The sequence below is a fragment of the Gossypium hirsutum genome, chromosome A05 (assembly GCF_007990345.1).
Source record: "Gossypium hirsutum isolate 1008001.06 chromosome A05, Gossypium_hirsutum_v2.1, whole genome shotgun sequence".
NCBI lineage: Eukaryota > Viridiplantae > Streptophyta > Magnoliopsida > Malvales > Malvaceae > Gossypium > Gossypium hirsutum.
In genome coordinates, this window is record NC_053428.1 from 1,365,371 (window position 1) to 1,383,509 (window position 18,139).

General features: G+C 33.4%; 3 protein-coding genes across 3 annotated transcripts; 1 reads left to right on the forward strand and 2 right to left on the reverse strand.

Moving 5' to 3' along the window:
- Window positions 1-438: 438 nt before the first annotated feature.
- Window positions 439-5,848, reverse strand: LOC107958695 (protein PLASTID TRANSCRIPTIONALLY ACTIVE 14). Its single transcript, XM_016894531.2, has 12 exons — window positions 4,301-5,848; window positions 4,065-4,202; window positions 3,811-3,936; window positions 3,522-3,650; window positions 3,203-3,292; window positions 2,944-3,094; window positions 2,519-2,628; window positions 2,222-2,293; window positions 1,739-1,844; window positions 1,455-1,640; window positions 733-775; window positions 439-629 (listed from the first exon to the last, which is right to left on the reverse strand). The coding sequence occupies exons 1-12, from the start codon at window positions 4,508-4,510 to the stop codon at window positions 551-553; spliced, it is 1,440 nt and encodes a 479-aa protein (XP_016750020.1). The 5' UTR covers window positions 4,511-5,848; the 3' UTR covers window positions 439-550.
- Window positions 5,849-11,966: 6,118 nt separating this feature from the next.
- On the forward strand, window positions 11,967-15,283 carry LOC107958696 (probable protein phosphatase 2C 27). Its single transcript, XM_016894532.2, has 4 exons — window positions 11,967-12,564; window positions 13,263-13,463; window positions 14,011-14,222; window positions 14,456-15,283. The coding sequence occupies exons 1-4, from the start codon at window positions 12,388-12,390 to the stop codon at window positions 15,015-15,017; spliced, it is 1,152 nt and encodes a 383-aa protein (XP_016750021.1). The 5' UTR covers window positions 11,967-12,387; the 3' UTR covers window positions 15,018-15,283.
- A 582-nt stretch (window positions 15,284-15,865) lies between these two features.
- On the reverse strand, window positions 15,866-17,269 carry LOC107958697 (uncharacterized). Its single transcript, XM_016894533.2, has 5 exons — window positions 17,044-17,269; window positions 16,883-16,935; window positions 16,707-16,779; window positions 16,338-16,405; window positions 15,866-16,263 (listed from the first exon to the last, which is right to left on the reverse strand). Exons 1-5 carry the CDS (start codon window positions 17,108-17,110, stop codon window positions 16,063-16,065), a joined length of 462 nt encoding a protein of 153 aa, XP_016750022.1. The 5' UTR covers window positions 17,111-17,269; the 3' UTR covers window positions 15,866-16,062.
- Between the last annotated feature and the right edge of the window lie 870 nt (window positions 17,270-18,139).

Consider the following 18,139-nt stretch of genomic DNA (forward strand, 5'->3'; position numbering starts at 1 on the left):
GCAATCCAATTGTAACCCCCATTTTATTTTAAAAGATGCTTTTACCTCTTTCAGATTTATTCATTCTTTTTTATTTTTAAAATTTTAATTTTTTATTTTAAAATTTATTTATTAAATTTATTGGTGTGATATTTTAAAATAAAATAAAAAATTAGTGGTTATATAATAAAAAATAACATTATAAACTTGAATTTAACTAAAGAATTTTAATTGTATTCACAATTATAATTAGGTTTTAAATCTAAGAAATAGAAAAATTAAATTCCAAATCTACATATTTTAATCTCACTAAAATTAAGGTTAATTAATACTTCAATACAAATAAAAAAAGGTTAATTTTGTCCTATAAAACATTTTTTACTTTTCAAGAAAGCAACTTTTTATGGGAAAAAAATACCATTACTTGTGGGAAATAACTCAGTTACATTCGAAAGAAAATAAACTAATTTTTGTTAAAATTTATTGAAAAATGATAACATTCCATCGTATCAAATATCCTATAAGAGTTCAATGGTAAACTGTCTAAAATCCTATCGAGTTAAAAACTAATCTAAAACAATATACGCTCTTGATAGATGTCCAATGCCTCGATAACCTTCTCGATGAATAGTTTCCGGTGCAATCTGTACCTGAATATGTAAAAAGGTAAGAGAGGCTTCAACTCGGACTGTAATTAAGAATTAAAACCTTAATGCATGAGAGGAAAACGTATGTTATGTCAGAATCACATACTTGATTGCTGATTCAAGTGTCCTCCTTGCTTCTGGCATAGAATCTGTATTTGTAAAATGAATCAAAATCAAATATATCAGACCATGGCTCATGTTCTAGTTGATAAGTAGCAGATTTTTGAAATTTTACAGTAATAAACAATAGAAGTTGTTCATAGTGCCAGTTTAAAATGGTAAAAATACAATGGACAGTACTAGGAGTCAGATTGCATTTTGCCCCCTCTACTCAAAAAATAGGCAAAATAGTCCCTGTATATTAGATCAAAGGGTGAATTGGTCATTTCTGTTAAAATTTTTATCAATTTATACTGTTAAAAATTGACATAACTGACAGAATAACCGGACAGTGACACATGACGTGCCATAGGTACATATACAAGACTAGTTTTTAATCGTAAGAATGAATAGAATTTTTAATAGAAGTATCAGTTTGCTTTTTGATTTAAGCTACAACGATTAATTTGTTTATTTTTTAGTAGAGAGGGCAAAATGTAATCCAACTCCTAATACTAGGGCCTCCATTATACTTTTACCTAGTTTTAACTGTACTTCAACCATGAAATTATCTTAGCACTTTATGTTTGAAGGAATTAGGACTCTGCAAGCTTTAAGACTACCGACCAACCAGTTCAATTCTGTTGGTAACCTGAGCATTCTAATCTAATTTTAGATCGTGTAGGAAAGAATGTTAATTCTATCCACTAAGATAGATAAAATGTTCACCTAGTAATTTTTGGTCTTGCGCAGAAGTTGTAGGAAACTGTGCAAGCATCTGCTGACATTCCTCTTGTAACTCCTTCACAGCTTTCCTTTCCATGCTAGGGATCAGCGGAACATCGCCATCTGACCATGTGGGCAATGTTCTTGCAGCAGCTATGACTGCCCCGTCAACAAAATTATCTCCTTTATCTGCTAATTGACTGTTTTGTGAATATAAGGTGCTGAATTTTGTAGAAAATATTACCATTATCATTTGAGAAGTTCTGAAAAGTTAAAACTACTCATACTGTTATGATAATACTCTCCAGGGAGACCAGATATATTGAAGACAGACAAGAAAGAGTCCAAGTGAACATGTGCGTTGCTGGAGAATGGTATTGAACCCCAAGGATTCTGCAATGTTCAGGCCTCGACTAAGTCAGGTTAAAAAAAAAGAAGATTTAAATATTTATATTGAGGATTAAGGCTTTGCTTGGTAGGATGGAAAGAAAATTGGAAAGATGGAAAACTGAAGGGATAGAAAACTAGAAGGATAGAAAATATAACTTTTCTTTCATAATCTCTTCATTTTCTCTCCTCTCATTTTTCCAATTTGGAATGATTGGTTTTTATGCGATAGAAAATGGTCATCCCTCCCATTTTCTTTCCTCTCACTTTTCTTCCTAAACAAGCACACTCAAAATTTATTTTCCTTCCACTTTTCCACTCCCTCCTCCATCCCTCCACTTTTGCACCTAACCAAGCACACCCTAAAAGTTGAAGCTAATTACCACAGATGATGAGAATCCATATCGTTGCATGAGCATCTGATTTTGCTGTCCATTCATGTAATTGATGGTCATCTGTTAACATTATGGAATTGTAAATACGTATCCCATAATGTAAATAAAAAAACTAAGGATCTAACATGGTTGATGGCTTTAAAAGGCAAACAGCAAAGACAACACAAAGCAGGCTAAACTTTATCACAAACTAAATGTTCCAATAGCTACAAAGAGACCTCCCCTTGATGTTGAAAATTCACTTGAACAACATTAGAATTTAAAGAGAATATGGAATAACAATACCTCCTCTCCTTTTCTTATCCTCTGTCCAGCATTTATCATCACCTCAACCATGCGATCCTTAAAACGCCAATGGAGAAAACAGTTTGGTTGAAATGAATGATTTAGCATGTCTGCGGTGACAAATGGATACACATCAAAAAGCATATTAAAATATTAGATAAGTAAGAGAAATAATAACTTAAAGGAAATATGATGGCAGTCAATTTGTAGATAAGGCAGGGAGGTATTAGTGATGCCAAAACAGGCCAAAGATTTGGTCGAAAAAGACAATAAATGAAGGAGAAACAGTTGAAAGGAATGGTCTCTAAGAAAAACAAAAAATCTTATCAAGCCCTGCATTACTTTTAACTTTTTGACCAGCCATCATAGACAAGAAGGCATAGAAATGAAAAATAGAGGAGCCCCGTGCAGCAAGATCACCAGACCAGCATAGGGAATTAGCATATTTGCATCTTGAACTAGTGCACCGATCCTAACTTGCATGTTAATGCATCGTGACTGTGCAATGCTAACAGCCCAAATGAATCTCTCAGGATCACGAGCAAGGCGCTTTATTTTCAGAGGAACACCGGAATGCTGAGTGAGGTTAAGCACACAAACAAGTTACATTAGAGTGAGCAAGAACTTCTTTGAAGAAATGAGAGGTAAAATGTTTAGTGTCATAAATAGACGGGTTGCTTATACCCAGTTCTTTTCCCAAAATTCTAAGGCTCTTAATTGTTGATTTTTCATAGTTGAAGCAAGATCAGGATCCTGCAGCTCTGAGAGGTCGTCCTGCAAGGATTCAGCAAGCTGTGAGTACAACAAGTTGCTTCCCACATAGTTACTCTTAGAATTATGCTAAAATCCCAATCCTTTGCCATTTAACAACCATAACCAATGCTTTAATGCTATCATTAAGATATATCACTCCCACCATTAATTCATCAAAGACAAAAACTGTAATTTAGCAAAACATAGAAGGGAACTCGAAATAAAGTAAAAAGCAGGAAAATACACACACCTCAGTAGCAAGAAGCAAGCTAGTGCACTCATCAGCACTAGGTAAGAAGTCTCCATATAGTTGCCAAAAGTTATCCTCCTTATCAAATGCATACAAGAGAAGGCACGCCAATCTCAGATCCCAATCTGTCTGCCAAGAAAAACGCCATGAATTACATTGAGGAACACCGCAATTAGTGTTATAGTACAAATCAAAGAGTGTGCTAGTGAATTCACCAAATTTGAACAATAAATGCAGAAAACTTGAAATGATAATTTAAGTCTTTCATATTAAGGAAAATTTGAATTACCTCAGGATTGGTTGAGTTTATGATATCAAATATGGGATGACCTAGTGGCACTATATCCGGGAAGAACATCCATGGCAACTTCTGCCTTATGGTCAACATCAATTCCAAAGGTATTTCCATAATTACCTGTTCAGTCAAGTATTGAAAGCATAGTTACCAACACACACACACACACAGATATCATAGCAAGAGAATATACTGTAGAAAAGAGTTACAGTGAGAATTTAGAAGCAAATGAAAAAAGTGAAACAGACTCTAGCACGACGAAGAGGTTCAACATCTTTGGAGGCATAGACTCCAAAACCATCAGGACCTTCCTTAAACTCAATTCCATAAGCTCTCATACTTCGAACATAACCTATCTTGTAGAAATCAGGGTCCACAGGCTCCAACTATAAAGGAAAACAAAAGCAACTGAGTGATTTTAAAAACCCAAAACGGAAAAAAAAAAGTAATAGGAAGAGTGAATTGATAAGCCATGAGCATATACCTGAGAAGGAGATTCTTGAACTGGGGTAGGCTGAAAGAGTGGAAACGAAGGAGTTTCAACCGAAGCATTAATAGGTCTCAAACGATACTTGGTCGCTGGTGCTGATGACCACCCATGACTATGAAAATGAGTACGACGATATTCTCTTTCTGGGCGAGGATAGGTGAAGCAGCCACTGACATGATGAAGGGGAACAAATGAGGCCGCCATTGGACTTTGAAGACTACAGGAAAGTGAGTCTATTGGAGTTCAAAATGGAACCATGGTTGCATCACTGGCACTGTACTACTCCGGTACTGATAATTTCCTTTCGTTGTTAGGAGAAGAAGATCAATTCTAACTCTTAAAAACTCAAAAACAGAAAGCCATTACAAAACGTTATCCGCTGGCAATCAGAGACCAGGCTACAACAGCATAGTGCGAAGGGGTGGCACAAATGGTAGCCCAGCCCATCGCAGCCAGCCTCAGTCAGGCATGGCCCATCCTACCTGTTAACTTTTATATTCAAAAGGCCTTATTTTCGTTTCTTACAAGCTTTGATCCATTTTTCTTTTAACAGAAAAAATGGGATATTTTCTATCGATTTTTAGAAATCTATATATCCAAGCTCAATTTCAATTTTTTTTAAAAATTTCATTATAAATTTTGATCATATCTAATTTTTTTTTAACACAATGTTTAGAATTGTACATAGCCCTTCTCCAATTCATAAATAGTAAAATAATATGCTTTAGCACACTCAAACTCACATTCTCTTATATTGACAACAATACACATATCAATTGAACTAAAACTCAATCGGCTCGAATATTTAATTTGACGTTGTTAGTAATAGTTTTGGGATAAAATTGAATATTTTAAAGTTTAATTAATTTTAACAAAATAAGAAGAGGTTGATATAATACTACTAGCCACCATTCATTTGAAACTTTTTTTTTTTTAGCTTACCGATTTGAAACTTATTATCATATAGTGTGAAAATCAGGAAAAGGAGAAATTATTTACAGGATCCGAGTTGCTATGAAGATGCTAATGGATCATGAATGGTCCAAAAGAATTGAATTATTTTTGGGATAATTAATTAATCTTTTGTATTTTATTTGAGTTACCTCTTTTCTATTATGTTTATCTATCTATATTATTGCTAGAATCTGTTCATTATGTTGGTGTCGTCATGACTTTGTTGAAAAACAACCAAAAATATTCAATTTTATCATTCAAATAAAATAAAGGGTATAACTGTTGTCTAAAATAAAGTATTAAAGTATTTTTTTTATTAATTATCTTCAAATTTCACAGTTAGTTCATTTATAAAAACTAACCGTATTATATTTCTCAATTTTTTTATTTCCATTGTTAATTGAGGGTGTATGGGAATTTAGGGGGTATAAGACTTTAATTTATTTCTTACCTAGAACAGCACTTGATGAAGATAATTAATCATCAAAGCATTATGGCGTACATATAATTGATAAACAATTGCCTCACGCTTAAGAGCCTTCTGCAGTTCATCGATAAAACTCCATGGATTTCATTTTAGGTGAAAACCTAGCAGTAAGTCAAACGCGGCTCAGACTTGTAGTTGAGGAAAATTTTCCTTCATGGTTAAGATTAAGTGATCTATATGCTTGGCGCACTTACATGTATAAATTCACAAGTTCATTCGTAAGGAGTTACTAGCTATAAGGTGAAAATTGAAAAGAAGAAAAATGCATCATCCTCCACCACCTGCAGGCGCCCATCATCCTCACCAATCCCACCACCCGCAATCGCCACCCCATGCTTCGGCTCCAGGTCCACCACATACTAATCACCCTCATTTACATCATGCTCCTCCTCCAAGGCCAGGTCTTCATGCGCCACCACTAGGACCAAGTCATCCTCTGGGTTCAATACATGAGCATCCTCATCCAGGCTATGCTCCTCCAAGGCCAAGTCCTCAAGCGCCACCACCAGGACCTCGTCATCCTCCGAGTCCACCACATGCTGAGCATCCTCCTCCAAGGCCAAGTCTCTATGTGCCACCACCAAGACCAGGTCATCCTCCAGGTCCACTACATGAGCATCCTCCAAGTCCACCACATGTTGAGCATCCTCCTCCAAGGCCAGATCCCCATGCGCCACCGTTAGGACCAGGTCATCCTCCAAGTCCACCACATAATAATCATCTTCATCCAGACCATGCTCCTCCTCCAGGGCCAGGTCCCCATGTGCCACCACCAAGACCTGGACATCCTCCAAGTGCATCACATGCTGAACATTCTCATCCAGGCCATGCTCCTCCTCCAGGACCAAGTCCCCATGCTCCACCACCAGAACCAGGTCATCTTCCAAGTCAACCACATCTTGGTCATCCTCATCCAGGCCACGGTCCCCCTCCAAGGCCAGGTCCCCATGCACCACTACCAGGTCTAGGTCATCCTTCTGAGCCACACAAGCCTCGTCCATGACACCACACTGCATATCCAATACAATCTGAACCTTGGCTTGGTACTTGAGTGACTCTTTCACCAGTTTCGTGTTATTTATGTAATAAATTGATAGAAACTATTTCTACTAAAATAATTTAATAAAATAAAGTAGCATGTTTGATATATTTTCTAGGTTATGAAGGATAAGACTTATATATATTAAAGAGATACTAGCTTTCGTTGTAGACATATAATAAACATGTGAAGAATATAATGAAATCAATTGAAAGATAAATGATAATATAATGAATTTACATTAAGAGAATTATCTAAAAAAAAGTGAATATTAACATAATAAAATGAAATAAATTAAAAAAAGAAAACATGAACGTAGATGAGACTTGTGTATGGAAGGAAATAAGCTAAATTGCCAAAATTAACTTAAGTGTAGTAAAAAAGAAAATGTCAACATATTGTCACTCTAGAATCAAAACGACTAGTTTCAATCTGAAGTTAGTAATGGATAGATATAAATAAAATCAACTTTTATATGAAGACAATTTTTATATTAAAATTTTAAATTTTTGCACTATCATCATTAATTTATTATTTTGAAATTTCAAAAATAGTTTGTAATCGTTGTAAAGAGGATCAAACAACAAAAGAAACCTTAAATTCCAAGAAACACTATAACAGTTGAGTGAGAACAGAAGCTCAAAGCGAAAGGAGAAAGCATCATACCTCTTAATTAATTTACGAAGTCAATATATTAGCTTAGAATAATGAACAATTAAATACATTACAAACGGAAACCATAAAAATATAAAAATAATTAGCAACCGGCAGCCCAGCCCATAATAGCCAGCCTCAGTCACGCTTACCCCATCCAATCTGTTAACTTTTACATCAAAATGGCCCGACTTGTGTTTCATCCAAACTTCTATCAATTGAAAAAAAATTGAGATAATTTCTATAGAAATTCTTACAAAATTTCAGCAAATGTTTGTTAGTATTAGTAAAAATAATAAACTCTTCTAAAATCTTAGATGTTGATGGTGTAATTAGAGTAAATTAATTATTTGTATGGTTATAGCTGTAAAAAAATTATTTTAAAGTTTAATTAATTGCAATGAAAATAAAAACAAGATTCACAGATGCTACTAGCCAACTATTTAAATTAGTAAAATTTATTTGAAGTCAATTGAGTTTTAACTTAATTGGTATTAGTGTCAGTGTAGGACAACGTAAAGTTGAGTGTGCTAAAATTTATTATCCGCTTATTTGAGGATTCAATATAAAATATAAATAAAATTTTAGACATTGTATAAAAAAGCAAATATAATAAAAATCTATAATAAAACTAATGTTAAAAAAAAAACTCATTTCTAACAGTTTGAGTCGCTAAATTTATTCTATTGGGCTAAGAATATGAATGAGTTATATAATTTACTAAACTTACTATACTTTTTTAAATTTTAAAAATTCACTCTTAACTACAATAATTATTGTTAAATTCACTAATTATAATATCATATATTTTTATAACTATTATATGAAAATAACAAACTACTATGTGATATTTAACAACTATTGTTCATTAAGATTGAAATTTCAAATATTTTTTAAAAAATATATAAGAGCTAAAAATAATTAAATTAGAGTCGATTGAATCTTAATTTGTTAGTATTGACCTTGTTACTAATACATAGATTTGTGTCTGAGCTCGTTGAAGTGCGTTTATTCCCTTATTTAAAATGTTGAGAAAAAAGTCATGTATAGTTATAAGCATTTTATAAAAAATAATTTAGAGTTTTTTTTTTTACTATGGCACATATGAACAAATAAAGAAAAAATTAATAATTAAATTATAAGGAATTAAATAAACAATTTACGGATACTAGAGGGAGATTAAAAACATTTTCCTGTCACTCATTTTTTTATAGCAGCAGTTGATGAAGATAATGCTATACTGAAAGGTGTCATCAAAGCATTGCATCGTACATACCACCAAAAATACAAATGACTTTCTGGTGTCTACTTTTTTTATTATCCAGAGAACTCCATGAATGTTTTTTTTGGTGAAAACCTACCACCACCAGCAAATCAAACTTGGCTTTGACTTGTAGTTAAAAAGTAAAGTCCTTCATGGTTAAGTTGGGGGCGGGGGGCACTTACAAGTATAAATTCACAACTTCGCTTGTAACACAATCTAGCTAGCTACAAGGTGAAATTTGAAAAGAAGAGAAAAAATGCATAATCCACCACCACCAGACCCCCACCATCCTCACCATCCCCACCACCCACATCCGGAACCCCATGCTCCGCCTCCAGGTCCGCCACATGCTGATCATCCTCCTCCAGGCCATGCTCCTCCTCCTGGACCAGGCCCCCATGCGCCACCGCCAGGACCAGGTGGTCCAGGTCATCATCCCGAGCCACACAAGCCTCGTCCATGATCCTTATACCGTGTATCCAATATTATGTACGCTTAGGCTCCGTACCGTACTTGTATAACTCTATCACCTACTTGGTGTTAGGCTTTATGTAATAAATTATGAAAACCTATTTCTACTAGAATAATAATAAAGTAGCACGTTTGATGTAATTTCTACGTTATGGAGGCCATGGCTTATATGGGCACTTTTATTTTTGCTTAATTTGTCATGAGCATGTCTAATGCTATATATATATGACCAACTAGCCCATTTGGGTTTACGTTCGTAATTGGGCTTGGCTTATTTATTGCTAATAGATCGGCTCTTGTATCCACTAATACAAGTTAGGATTCGGCTTAATCTTTGAAGTAATTAAAAAAATTTCCTTATTTTTCTAACATGTATACATATAAATATTTAAAAAAAATCCGAATTTACATGCGAATTGAAAAAATGATAAAAATATAGTAAAAAATAATTTAAAAATAGATCACTAGTAATATTTTCAACTATACTTATAAAATTAGAAAATATTGAAAACTGTGCATCAAACAATTAAACAAATATTCTAAGAAGATAATAGTTAATGTACATCTCAAATTTATATATTTACTTAATGCATCAAAAGAATATTAAAATATAAAGGTATGGAAACAAAAAATGCTGTCTAGCGTCGTGAGTGGTGAGTATGCTCTCTTTCTTTGTATGAAAGTGCCAAGTTTTTTGGTTCTCTTCCTTCTGTCTTTTTTCTGTATGTTCGGTTTTGTTTTTAGGTCAAGTGCCAAATAAGTGAATGTTAAACTTACAAAGAAAGAAAAAGAAAATATAACCAAAGAAACACGGTGCGCCTAATTTCATTCTATTTTTTTGAATGTTCATATTGTCGTCTAATAATACGGGTTTTTTATTTTTTGAAACCAAATAAAATGTACATTTTCTATGAATCAATGGAATTGGACCGTCATCACTCTGATAACAAAAACACCACATACAAATTTATTTAAAAATTTGACCAATTAAATACTCATATGTTTTATTATTTTAAGATTCTTTTGTAATTTTAATAATACAACTCTTAATTAAAAAATTAAAAAAAATGTTATAAAAATCAATATTACTAACACGCAAGAAATGCTTTATGGACAACTTGCCACAAATATAGGCCAACAAAAACAGATTCCTTGTCATTTTCAACCTTACGTAATTTATTTATGGACAGTCATTTTTAACTAATTAATTTGGAAATAGCTTTTACTTTCTTTCTTTTTCTTTTATTCTTTTTAACTTTTTTCCTTCAGATTGCTTCAAATAAAAGGAAGAGAAAAACATATTAAATCTTGCAAAAGAAAGAAAGAGGTTTCATAGAATTAAGCTACTCTTTAGAGTCACATATGTTTTGAGGCTCAAATTGTTGCACCCAATCATATTAAATATAGTATTTGTATCTGATTTTATGTAATCATAGCTAAAGATTTTGAAAAAATTAAATTATCATACCTTAAAGATTAATGCATCTCACTTAATTAATACATTATTTTTCAATAGTTAGTCTAAAGGAAGAGGCTTTAAACATCTTATATCATATAATTTGATTAACACTCATGTTAATAATAAAAAAATTAATAAGAGTCAAATTGATAAAAAATAATAAACGTTGAGTGATAAATTTAATACTATGTCATGCGTTAGTAATAATTAAAAGTCAAGTGAGCATTAATTTAATTGATATTATTACTATCGCAACTATTAAGTAATATGTATTTGACAAAAACATTATTATTGAAGGTCACTTTGACATTATATCATGTATTAAAAAAAATTTAAAAATTAAGTGAACCTTAATTTAGTTAATACTATTATTATTGTCTAAGATGTAGATTTGAATGCATTTAAACACGTACAAAATAGAGTTTAACAATGTAAGTAAAATCTATTTTTTAAATCAAACCTCACGCGGACAAATGAGAAAAAAGATGTACCCTAACACATAATTTTGTCATGAGCTCCTACTAAAATCTCCAATCGAAGATCCGAACGGTGATCAAATTACCGATACACTTGAAGGCGATGCGGGTGATGAACGGCAGCATAGAAAGAAGATGAAAGGCGGTGGATAAGATTCATACTGTAGCGAGAAAGAAAAGTGGAGGAAGCAATATTGTGGGGTCAGCTTTTGGTTAATTTAATTTCCATTGTTGGTAATAAGATTCTTGAGATTTAAGAATACAGAAAAGCCAAGTATGATGGGCTAAGAAAAGAACCTACCTTTTGGTTAGTGACCATTCCTACAAAGACAACTATCTCCATAGTCCATACCAAACATTTAACCTTTTAACATAAAATATATTCAAACCAGATTTTTTTCTTTTAATCTCTGAAGATATTCTCTTTTTCTTTATTTAATTTTTGTATCACTCCCTTTATGGGAAAAAAAGCAAATTAAAGAGAAAATCCAACGTCATTTTCTTTGCATCATCATCATCTTTTCCCTATCTTATTCCCTGTCTTGTAATTAAACACTTGGGATTATCGTTGCCTAAAAAAACTTCATTTTCGTAATTCTACCACCACTAAAATTAAACAAATCCCTTGATTTAACATGTTTACTTTGTTTATGATCATCATTAATTTTGCATTAAAAAACAAATCTCACGTTTATATCTTTTTCCTGGAACTTCTTCTTCTTCCACTTTCCTAGCAAACACGCATGAATTTCATAGTAAGAAAAGAAAATAAATTAACATTTAACATCATATTATATTTATGTTCAAGATGGACTCTGCAGAATATATATTATATTTAAGTGGAGAAAATAGGGTGAGACAGGTCAATATTAGAGGGAGGACATTTCCTGTGCCGTTGATGGTGATGGCAACATTTGAAAAGCAGAAAAGGGTTTATGGGAAAACGAAAGCGTTAAGAAAAAACACAACCATTTGCAACAGAACTGATTTTCAGCCACGCTTTCATAAGAAAAATCTGGAATTCTTATTTCAGTCACATTATAATTATTATATTATAATAATAATTACAAAGAAGGTGTTTTTATTTTTATTTTTATTTTTTAAAAGAAAGAAAGTCACAACCAATCCAATTATATACTCTCAAAGAATCTTCTCCCCACTCCATAATTTTCTTTTGATTCTCACTTTCTTTTCTCTATTTGTGTCTAGTTTTCCTCCTGTTACTTTGGATACGCTTACCATTTCTTTTCCTTTCCTTTATTATCATCAATAGTACCATGTGTGTTGAAGATATAGAACAGGTCAGCCAAGAAATGGAGGACCTTGATGATGGCAGTACCAACAAAAAGCCTTGGCCTTTACTTTCTAGGGGTGATTTCTTGAGTACCCAGATGGAGAATTGGGTTCACAAAGACTCTCCCTTTCCACTGGCCGTGGTAGCTGGCAGCAATAGAGTAAGTACCCAAACTTCATTTCCTGCATCATTTTTGCTTTTGATAAGACAGTTTCTTATGATTATGTTTTGGGTATTTCTTGTTTTTGTTAATCCTTTGCTTCAAGTTGAGAAAATTTTCCCAGTAAATGTGCTTTTGGCAGCATTAAGCTTTATTGAAAATAGCCAAATTTTTGTACCTTCTTCCCTGTATATGTGCACTTTTCATGTTTTGATGGATTACAAAAGTTGCATCAGCTACTTATATTCAGTTTTCGTCAGGTTGATGATCAATCATGTTTGTATATATTCACTTACATTCAGCTTCTGACTGTGTTGGAAGTGGAGTCTGATTAGGTTAGGAGAGACAGGAACTGACATCGTTCTTAACATTGAATATAACACAATAGTGGGGTTGTGATCAATAGTATATAAACTTTGATATTCAGGGTCTTAACTATCAATATAGTTGAAGAATTTTCACAAGTTAGCTTTATATTTGGTAGGGTTTTGCAATTAGCACTCAGATAATGTTGTCTTTTTTCTATAGAATTGGTATTCATGATATTACATTGCTATTCTTTGTTTAAGGCTATATTCTTCTTTTATTCAGTTGTATCTGGATAGGAGTAGGTTCGGTTATTACCATTGACAACGCTTCTGCTGTTTCTTTTATGGTATTTCACTAATTGTCTTGTTTCTCATTTGTGTTTCATTCAGCTGGAAAGTATTTCTGAGGAAACAGTTGCCACAGACAAAAAACATGACCTGTTGACAAATTTTATTCCCACTCTTCGGTCGGGAGAGTGGTCTGACATTGGTGGTCGTCCTTATATGGAGGATACTCATGTATGCATTGCAGACTTGGCTAAGAATTTTGGTCGAAATTTAATGAGTGAAGATACTGTTTCCTTCTATGGTGTAAGTTTGCAAACAATCCTTTTTCTCTCTAAGATGCTGTCCTGTTAAACTTTCAAATATATGTACCTCTAATCTGTTCTCGAGTATTTGCAATTTATTTTAGAATATGGAGCTAGAACCTTTGTGCTGTACATCAACTAACCGAATTCGAAAAACAAATAAACTGTCATCTCTGAATTCATATTTTCTTCCCTAATTTTAAACTATGTTTTCCAGATGCTCATAAAATGTTTGAACCTGTTGCTTCCAACAAAAGGATTGAAAGCTACTGCTATGAACTTAGTTTCCAATGAAGCCTTGGCATCATTGGCAAAGGCTGAGGCCCTGGGACCTGTAGTGCCTAGGCCCGAGTCCCACTATGTGAAATTTATGATTCAATGCTTGTAATGATTGATTCTGATTGGAACTGTTGATATAGTTAGTTGTAGCCCTACTGTAAGCAAGGCTGATAAATTTGATGCAGAGTTGTTTATTTTCTGTTTAATTGCAAAAACCTGTTCATTTAGAAGCTCATAACAATTCTCTTTTATGAGATAAAAAAGAACAGGTTTTTGATGGGCACGGGGGCAAGGATGCATCTCAATTTGTCCGTGATCATTTGCCTAGAGTTATTGTTGAGGATGCTGATTTTCCCTTAGATATAGAGAAAGCAGTCACCAGGTCATTCATGGAGACGGATGCTGCATTTGCAAAGTCATGCTCTCTCGAGTCTGCTCTGGCTTCTGGCACTACTGCTCTCACTGCTATGATATTTGGGAGGTAAGCACTCCTGAAGCTTTTCTTGTTGGCCTTATCGTGCTTTTATCTTCCTTCGGAAGAGATCAAACCAAGATAGACGTTGAGGGAGGTGAGATAACACAATTCAACGCATGCGAGTTTGGAAAAGTGAATCGATAGTCTGGACATTTTTTGTAATTTGTTTTCCCTATATGTTTAAATCAGCATGTAAGGTTTTTGCGTTGCCTGAAAGGGATGATCTTAATCTTTTACAGGTCATTACTTGTTGCAAATGCTGGGGATTCTAGGGCTGTACTATCACGGTGCGGAACAGCTATAGAGATGTCAAAGGATCATAGGCCCTGTTGCATGAAAGAAAGGAGACGAATTGAGTCTCTGGGTGGATTCATTGATGATGGTTATCTTAACGGTCAACTAGGTGTCACTCGGGCATTAGGCAATTGGCACCTTGAAGGCATGAAAGAAATGGGCGAGAGAATTGGACCCCTAAGTGCTGAACCAGAACTCAAAATGATAACATTGACCAAGGAAGATGAGTTTTTGATCATCGGGAGTGATGGAATATGGGATGTTTTTACCAGCCAAAATGCCGTAGATTTCACAAGGAGGCGACTCCAAGAGCACAATGATGTCAAGTTATGCTGCAGAGAAATGGTTGGCGAAGCAATAAAACGAGGAGCAACAGACAATTTAACAGTTGTTTTAGTGAGTTTCCACTTGGAGCCACCTCTTCCTTCTATCATACAACGGGCAAGATTCAGGCGAAGCATTTCTGCCGAAGGGCTTCAAAGTCTCAAATGCCTCTTAGAAGGATAAGTTCTATATGTCCGTTCATCGTTCAATACGCAGTTTACAAAAGAGAAAACTAGGTATGAATTATGATCTTCTTGTGCATATACATTCATCAAGCAACCGAAACCCAAAAGAATCGAATTATGGTTCATAATTTGATAGATTTTAGATTCTATTTCCCAGCTTCCTACTGAAGCTGTAGGATAATTCGAGGAACAGAATTGATTTGTATATCTGTGCACTGTTCATTGTAAACAGAAACAATTGTGTTAAATATAGACATTTTGTAAGCTGGTTTGCGTTTTTGCTTTGGGACCAATAAATACTATGCAAATTATATGGGAAACAACTCAATATGTACAGCCATCAATGGTCGCAGCAGTGAACCGAAAAACAGTGTCCCGATAGACCACCACCTAGCGAGAAAGCATTTACTCATCTGCATGGTCCACTCAAATCTTGGTTCTCGAGGCCACAACATGTGAGCCCACATGTAAGAGTGACCACTGACCATTCGAACACTATAATCAATAAGTGAAACATGGTGGGTCTAGCCCAAAATCCATGGGGTGGGTCATTAACTGAGTAAAGAAAAGAAAAACACACACAAAGGGTCTATTTTACAGATAAGGCTCGACTCCCATACCTACTTTCATTTAAAGACTTTGGCCTTCTTTAAATTTTCGTTCTTAGGTCCCCCATTTCTGCACTTTTATTAAATTCTGTCGACATCCCATTTTTTTTTATATCTCTTGTTAAGATCTAAGACTAATATCCTACTAATGCATGTCTGCCAAAATTTAAATCCATAGGTTTTCCTTTGTTACTTGTTAAGTTTCTGTGCATCATTACTCAATAACCAAAAGTGATGGTTTAACAAATAAGTATGATAATTAGTTATAGAATATTTATATATACAAAAAAAGCTCATTCTCTCTAACCCTAAAAAAACTGCAGCATTCCTGGAAAGCTGTCAAATTTCCCATTCCTTTAAATTATTTTTTCCTGGAAAACTTTTGCTTCTTTTTTTAATATTGTCTTTGATTTTTCTTTTCCCACCTACACATTCTTAGTTGTGTATTGGAGGTTTTCTCTTGGCTGGTGAATAGTCCATTTCAGCTATCTCCATAATGTCCGCGTATTGGTCCTGTTGTTCGGAACTTGTCGGCGAACTAACAGAAACTTTCTCTTGCTTTTCACCATTTTCTTGGTTTCCTGATTTGACTCTTGTAGTAGGGTTAGCTTTCTTATAGTCTCCACCATCTTCGCTCTGTAAAAGCACATAATGTCAATATAATATATATCTAAACTCAAAACCCTATATATATATATATAAAGTTATACCTTTGAACTGGTGGAAGATGCAGTGGTAGTTGCAGTAGTAGTTGCTGTAAGAAGTTTTCTACTGTTTCCTGCAAAAAAGGAAAAAATGAAGGTGAAAAGGAAAAATCTGGTTCAGTGCATGTCAGTTGGATCTTTCACAAAATGCCCCCATAAATAAAAATTCAACTCAAAGGGTACAAAGCTTTTTTGTCAGAATGTAGCGAGAGACTTGGTTCTTATGAGATTCTTTTAAGGAATAATGATACTATCTAACCCTAGTAATTAAAAGATATTGAAGAAAACTGATCCTAAGGGAGGGTAATGCTTCCTAGGTCCACAGTAATCTTATTGAATGCATGGTAACCAGTGCCACAGTAATCTTATTTGTACCTCTACATTGCCCTTGTTTGCAGAAAATGACATCTCCCATAACTCCATTGCTTATTTTCATCAAAGCTTCTTCCTGCATTACAAAAAAAACCACAACAGTAGGTTTAAGACTTTAATATTGTGAAAAGGAAATTATATTGAACTGAATGCATGAAAAAAAGAAAATGGATACTAACATGCAATTTAAGATCATGTTCTGATGATCTAAAACTTCCCTCCAATCGAATCCCTTCAAGAGAAAAAGAAACATGTCAGAAATTTAATGGTATGTAATAGCAACAGAGAAACAGGAGACTCTGTTGTGTAATTACTGAGAAAAACACTGTTGGAAATTTACCTTCAACGCTATAAAGGAAAATGAACAACACCAGAAAACAGACTGCTTCTAAACAGGAAGGCCTCATTTGCAGGAAACTTTTTTTTTTTTTTGTAGAATTGCAGAGAAATTGTTAACAAATATGAAGGAAAGAAAATTATGATTCAGTTTATGGGTTTTTCCCCCCTTTGTATTAAGAAAAAGGAATTTTGAATGCAAATTATGCAAGTTTTCCTGATGAATTTCTATTGCATTGGAACTGCCTGCCTTTATATATACTACAACATTGCCGTTTAGGACCCACATAAAAAATAATAATGTTTTTTCTTCTCCAATTCCTTTGCTTTTGTGTTGAAAATTACTGACTTTTACCCTTTATTTGTCTCCAACATAGAATTAATTATAGAAAATGACAGATTATTTTGGGTACCCCCAATACCACATTGTTCAATTATGGATTGTGTGTGTGGGTCTTGTTTAGAGTAGAGTTTAACCATGGGACTCCTATAAGCCTTTAAGGGGACAGATGTTGTATTTTTATGTGTCAAAATGACACCCAAAACAGACCATAAATTTTAGGAGAACCAAGAAGGTGTGCAACTGTTGAGTGTTTAGTGATTTTAATATAATATAACTAGTAATTTGTTGTAGGTATTAAATTATATTAAATTATTTTTTAAATTTCTTTTATAAACTTTATGATTATAAAAACAATATATAATAAAATATAAGTTTAATTTTAAAAATATGATAATTAATATTATATTGAATCTAAATAAATAATATTTTGAAATACTTTTAAAATATAAATATCATAATAATGGGTTGTGTGAAATTTTGTTTTAATATATACTAACTTAATTTATAATTATTTATTATTGAATATAGATTGTTAATTAAATTTATATATTGTGACTGCTAATAATTTATTGTAATATTATATATATTTTAATTTTAATAGTATATTTAATTTGTAAAAAATAGTGATTATTTTTTCAAACCTTACTATATAAAAAGGCGAAGGAGTTTATGATATAAGTTTCTCCACTATAAATGATTACTTTCTATCTTTGTGATCACAAATCAATTTCTTGAAACGTGAATGCATTAATAACTT

What these genes read in the sequence shown, in the direction of transcription:
- LOC107958695 (XM_016894531.2), bottom strand. Translation starts at nt 4,510, where the DNA reads ATGGCGGCCTCATTTGTTCCCCTTCATCATGTCAGTGGCTGCTTCACC. An exon ending in TTCAAGAATCTCCTTCTCAG is followed by an intron (nt 4,203 to 4,300) that starts GTATATGCTCAT and finishes TTTCCTTTATAG; the next exon opens with TTGGAGCCTGTGGACCCTGA. An exon ending in ATGGATTCTCATCATCTGTG is followed by an intron (nt 1,845 to 2,221) that starts GTAATTAGCTTC and finishes TGAACATTGCAG; the next exon opens with AATCCTTGGGGTTCAATACC.
- LOC107958696 (XM_016894532.2), top strand. Translation starts at nt 12,388, where the DNA reads ATGTGTGTTGAAGATATAGAACAGGTCAGCCAAGAAATGGAGGACCTT. An exon ending in TGGTAGCTGGCAGCAATAGA is followed by an intron (nt 12,565 to 13,262) that starts GTAAGTACCCAA and finishes TGTTTCATTCAG; the next exon opens with CTGGAAAGTATTTCTGAGGA. An exon ending in ATACTGTTTCCTTCTATGGT is followed by an intron (nt 13,464 to 14,010) that starts GTAAGTTTGCAA and finishes AAAAAAGAACAG; the next exon opens with GTTTTTGATGGGCACGGGGG.
- LOC107958697 (XM_016894533.2), bottom strand. Translation starts at nt 17,110, where the DNA reads ATGAGGCCTTCCTGTTTAGAAGCAGTCTGTTTTCTGGTGTTGTTCATT. An exon ending in TTTCCTTTATAGCGTTGAAG is followed by an intron (nt 16,936 to 17,043) that starts GTAAATTTCCAA and finishes TTTCTCTTGAAG; the next exon opens with GGATTCGATTGGAGGGAAGT. An exon ending in AACATGATCTTAAATTGCAT is followed by an intron (nt 16,780 to 16,882) that starts GTTAGTATCCAT and finishes TTTGTAATGCAG; the next exon opens with GAAGAAGCTTTGATGAAAAT.